A 4,629-nucleotide genomic window follows, 5' to 3' on the forward strand; every position below is an offset into this window, starting at 1 on the left:
CTTTTATTTTGTTGAACAATTGCAGAGAAAAAAAGCAATAAATAAAGATTAAAGTGAATAAGAAACAAGAACAGAGAAGAAAGAAACGGGAGTCAACCTTTTTGATCTGTTTTTCTTTTTTGAATTTGAAATGCAGTGTCCAGAATTGTACAGAGGTATTGTTTGGCTTTTTATAGCCAATTTACATTGTATTTGATTGTATTTTGATGTCTTCCACTAACTGTTGCGTGCTCCTACTTTCTTTCCTACCATTTTCGCAGGTGTTGATGGCGTTAGTAGCGGTGGGTGGCGATGGGACAAAGCGATGGCAGAGGGATGGGCACGGCGCTAGGCTTGGCTAGGGTTTCCGCCCTAGTCTGACTGGGTTTGGGGCCGGTTGGGCTTATTGGGCCGTTTGGGCTCTGCCAATTGGGTTTGTGTTTAGGTGGGTTGGTTTGTAATGGTTTTTATTTGGACCATATTGGGCCCCGGGTAAATTTGGGCTTGTACATATGATGATATAGATTCGAGTGTGCTGAAACACATTATTTTCTTATTTATAGGTTAATGAGTAAATATAGATAATTGTATCAGAATCTATAACAAAATTTAAAAGAAATGATTTAAAACGAACAAAGTAGACGTGCAAATAGATAAAAAGTGAAAAGAAAAAAAAAACCAAAAACGAAAAGGAATATTGCAATTAACGAAAAGTCTGAAACACACCGTATGGACAGTGCTTGAAGTTGAAACCCACCGCTCCCTCATTGTCTGCCATTAAACCTCCTTACATCTCATTCAGTGCACACTCCTTTTTGCCTTTTGCTTTCCTCATATCTATATATACACACACAGAGTCCACTATTACACTCAACTTCTCAAACTACTTAACGTCATTAAATAAAAAGAATGAAGATCTTGTTTGCAACATTGCTGGTTTGCTTTCTTCTACTATGTTCCTCAATTTTGGAGCCAGTCATGGCACAGCCTCGGTCACGTAATATTGTTAATGATAATAAATAATATTACCACCTTTTTCTTTTTTGAATTGCTTCAAGCCTTGTGTTGTGTTGTTGCATTGCAGCTTCATGTGCGGGGAAATGCAAGGCGAGGTGCAGGAAAGCAGCGGTGTGGGAACGGTGTTTCAAGTACTGTGGGATATGTTGCGAGAAGTGTAAATGTGTGCCATCGGGAACTTATGGCAACAAACACGAGTGCCCTTGCTATAGAGACATGGTCACCAACAAGGGCAGGCCTAAATGCCCTTGAACTCACATTTTCTCTCTTAATTTCAAAATAATAATAATAATGATGATGATGATGAGGTGTGGAGATTTCCATGGCAAGACATGTATTTATATGTTCATGAAAATAATTGTTCTTGCTATTTAATTTATGTTTATAGTAGTATTTAATCTATATAATCATTGTCGGGTGGAATATCTTTTTTTATATTTATATTTCAGTATTTATGCAATAAATTGTATGCAGATTTTATATTTAAAAATTTTGACAACTACATATGTGAAGTGGCGGAATTAAAAAAATATTTTGGACTGAATTAAATTGTATATAATTTTTAAAGGGTTAAATTAAATATTTATTATTTTGGGGAGTCAAAAGTACAATTTTACTATTACTAATTTAAAAAAATTTTATAAATGATAAAGAGCGTAAATTAAAATTTTACCATTTTAGGGGTCCTCTACTGAGCTCCACCACTGCATATGTGATAAAAAGTATAAAAAATTTTAGGATGGTTAAAATTGAATTATATGCCAAAAGGAAATTTTATCGTTATATTGATTTATAATTTTATAATTTTTTGATGAAGTGAATTTGAATATTTGTGAATATTTGATTTAATTTGTCACCTGCACAAGCTCAAAGGCTTGTCCAAAAAATGAAAGGGTTTGAACAAAATACGAGGCCCGAAAAATAGACGGATAAATTTTAAGGCTCGTTTTCTATATGAGTTGGGCCATAGACAAAATTTTTTGGCTTGAACTTGACTCAACCTGGCCTGGATATATTATGATATAAAAAATATTATATTAATTATATATTTAAATAATAATTATATATATTTATATTTATATTAAATCACTAACCGAATAATAATTAAATCTATTACCCAAAATCTAAAAAAAAATAATCCAACTAAATAACCCAACCCAACCCAACATATAAATTTTAAAATTTATATTTAATACAATAAAATATTTATATTTATATTTGCTTTTTTAATACAAACATTTGCATATTTATGATAGTGTTTTTTAATATAAATACTTTTTAATGTGTTAGAGAACTCTTATTTTTAACTTTTTTTAGTACATTTAGTATATTATATATATATTAAAATATTTAAAATAAAAATTAACCTAAAAAATAAAATATGGGCAGACACAAATTTACCTTTCTTAAATAGGGTTGGACTTGGGAAAAAAATAAGCCTTTTTTTGAGTTGAGCTAGACCCAAGCTTGAAACATTGGTCTAGATACCTTGTATGGGTCTAGCCCAAACTCAACTCGACTCATTAGCACCTCTTATATTTACCATATGTTTTATTTTTGCGGATAATAAATATGAAATTCAAATTCATTATGTATTTTAATTTTTCAAAAAATATATTTTTATAAGTATTAAAATAATATTTAACGCATCCTAATATATATTATGAATAATTTAATTAATTTGGTTAATATAATAATATTTAAAGAATAAAAAAAAATTATTTCTCTTGCACAATAAGTTTTAGAGTTGATATATTATTTAGTACTTGAGTTTAGTTAAAATGTTCAATTTGATATACGAGTCTTTTTAATCTAATTTAGTACTTGACTTTGGTTTCAGTATTCACCCTGGTACTTGAGTTTTCTTTTATCCTAGTTAAGTATTTTTGTTTAGCTTTAATATTTAATTTGGTACTTAAAATTTTTTTTGTCTCAATTAAGTACTTATGTTTTCCTTACTAGAGTACATATGTAAACACATTAATTGGGACACATGATTCTATTTAGCCTATGTACTAAATTGACCATTGAAATCAAACTCAAATATCAAATTGAGATAAAAATTTAGTACCAAATTGAATAATGAAACCAAATTCAGGTACCAAATAATATATTAACTCTAGTTTTTGTTTGTTTTGCTGTGATAAGAAACCGGGCCACAAGCCCAGACATAATTTTTCCGGCCCAAACTTTTAAAACAAAAACGACGTCGGCTACACTATCTACTCCACTGTTTTCAAAAATCGAAGCCACAAAAAAATCCCCATCTCTCGGTCTCCGCTTCCCAAAAATTCAATTAGATTTTGAAATTCCAGCGAAGGGAGAGGAGACACACACACACACACACACACAGAGATCTTCAAATTTCATCAATGGATCATTCAAAGGTTCAAGAGGTAACTTCAATGATAAACCCTTAAGCTTTCCATTTTGGATCTTTAATTTGTCTTCTGAATTTATTTATATAAATATTTCGATTCTTGTCCAGATCGTGGAGAAGCAGGTATTGACGGTGGCGAAGGCCTTCGAGGACCAGATCGACGAAGAGATTGCGGCTTTAGATCGACTGGACCATGACGATCTGGAAGCTATTAGAGAGCGGAGGTTGCAGCAGATGAAGAAGATGGCGGAGAAGCGAAGTCGTTGGATCGGTTTAGGCCATGGTGAATACTCTGAGATTCCAGCTGAGAAAGACTTCTTTTCTATTGTTAAAGTTAGTGAACGAGTCGTTTGTCACTTCTATCGCGAAAATTGGCCTTGCAAGGTATATACGCCTAATTTTATTCAAATTTCCTTATTGTGAATGCTAATGAACTGATTGAATCAAAAGGCAAGTAATTAGTATGAATTTTTTCTTTATTTTGAAGTAGATTTGAAGATAAAAAGCAATATAAATCCGTCTTTTTTGAGTTGAACCGCAGGTAATGGACAAGCACTTGAGTGCATTGGCAAAGCAGCATATAGAGACACGTTTCGTGAAAATTCAAGCTGAGAAAAGCCCGTTCTTGGCTGAGAGGCTCAAGATTGTTGTTCTTCCTACACTTGCCCTTATCAAAAATGCCAAAGTCGATGATTATGTGGTATTGTTAAATTTTCTTTCCAACAAATTTTAACATCTGAATTTGATCTTTGATCTTTTTGTTTTTCACTGTTTGCTAATAGTTTTTCATGTCTGTATTTTGATGGTGTGATTCATTTGCAGGTTGGGTTTGATGAGCTCGGGGGAACAGACGAGTTTTCCACTGAAGATTTGGCGGACAGATTGGCGAAAGTTCAAGTCATCTTCTCTGAAGGCGAATCGTCATCGAAACCCAGAACACAAACCAAAAGGAGTGTCCGACAGAGCTCGAACCCAGACTCGTCCGATTCGGATTAACTGTGGGTTGTCTCGGTTTGTAAGCTTTCTTTACCTGTTTCAGTGGAAATCAATAGGATTTATCATCATTCCGTGTTTAAATACTTTAAAAGCAAATGAAGAGAATATTGTTTGTTGTATGAATGAGATCATTTAATCATCTCGATATTTATATATATGTGCTCAATCTAATTTTGCTGTAATTTTTGTTTCGGTTTATGCATTCGGATTTGGTAAATATTTTTGTTTCTGTTTATGCATTTGGATTTGGAAACGGG

General features: G+C 32.5%; 2 protein-coding genes across 2 annotated transcripts; both read left to right on the forward strand.

Moving 5' to 3' along the window:
- Positions 1–806: 806 nt before the first annotated feature.
- Positions 807–1,419, forward strand: LOC107935013 (peamaclein). Its single transcript, XM_016867541.2, has 2 exons — positions 807–976; positions 1,064–1,419. The coding sequence occupies exons 1-2, from the start codon at positions 889–891 to the stop codon at positions 1,246–1,248; spliced, it is 273 nt and encodes a 90-aa protein (XP_016723030.1). The 5' UTR covers positions 807–888; the 3' UTR covers positions 1,249–1,419.
- Positions 1,420–3,220: 1,801 nt separating this feature from the next.
- Positions 3,221–4,491, forward strand: LOC107935038 (thioredoxin domain-containing protein 9 homolog). Its single transcript, XM_016867572.2, has 4 exons — positions 3,221–3,392; positions 3,485–3,760; positions 3,918–4,076; positions 4,199–4,491. Exons 1-4 carry the CDS (start codon positions 3,369–3,371, stop codon positions 4,370–4,372), a joined length of 633 nt encoding a protein of 210 aa, XP_016723061.1. The 5' UTR covers positions 3,221–3,368; the 3' UTR covers positions 4,373–4,491.
- The last annotated feature ends 138 nt before the right edge of the window (positions 4,492–4,629 follow it).

This window comes from Gossypium hirsutum, chromosome A03 (assembly GCF_007990345.1).
Source record: "Gossypium hirsutum isolate 1008001.06 chromosome A03, Gossypium_hirsutum_v2.1, whole genome shotgun sequence".
In the NCBI taxonomy this organism is placed as follows: domain Eukaryota; kingdom Viridiplantae; phylum Streptophyta; class Magnoliopsida; order Malvales; family Malvaceae; genus Gossypium; species Gossypium hirsutum.

Coding starts and splice junctions, on each gene's coding strand:
- LOC107935038 (XM_016867572.2), top strand. CDS start 3,369: ATGGATCATTCAAAGGTTCAAGAG. Junction 3,761..3,917: donor GCGAAAATTGGCCTTGCAAG/GTATATACGCCT, acceptor GTTGAACCGCAG/GTAATGGACAAGCACTTGAG. Junction 4,077..4,198: donor CCAAAGTCGATGATTATGTG/GTATTGTTAAAT, acceptor ATTCATTTGCAG/GTTGGGTTTGATGAGCTCGG.
- LOC107935013 (XM_016867541.2), top strand. CDS start 889: ATGAAGATCTTGTTTGCAACATTGCTGGTTTGCTTTCTTCTACTATGT. Junction 977..1,063: donor CATGGCACAGCCTCGGTCAC/GTAATATTGTTA, acceptor GTTGCATTGCAG/CTTCATGTGCGGGGAAATGC.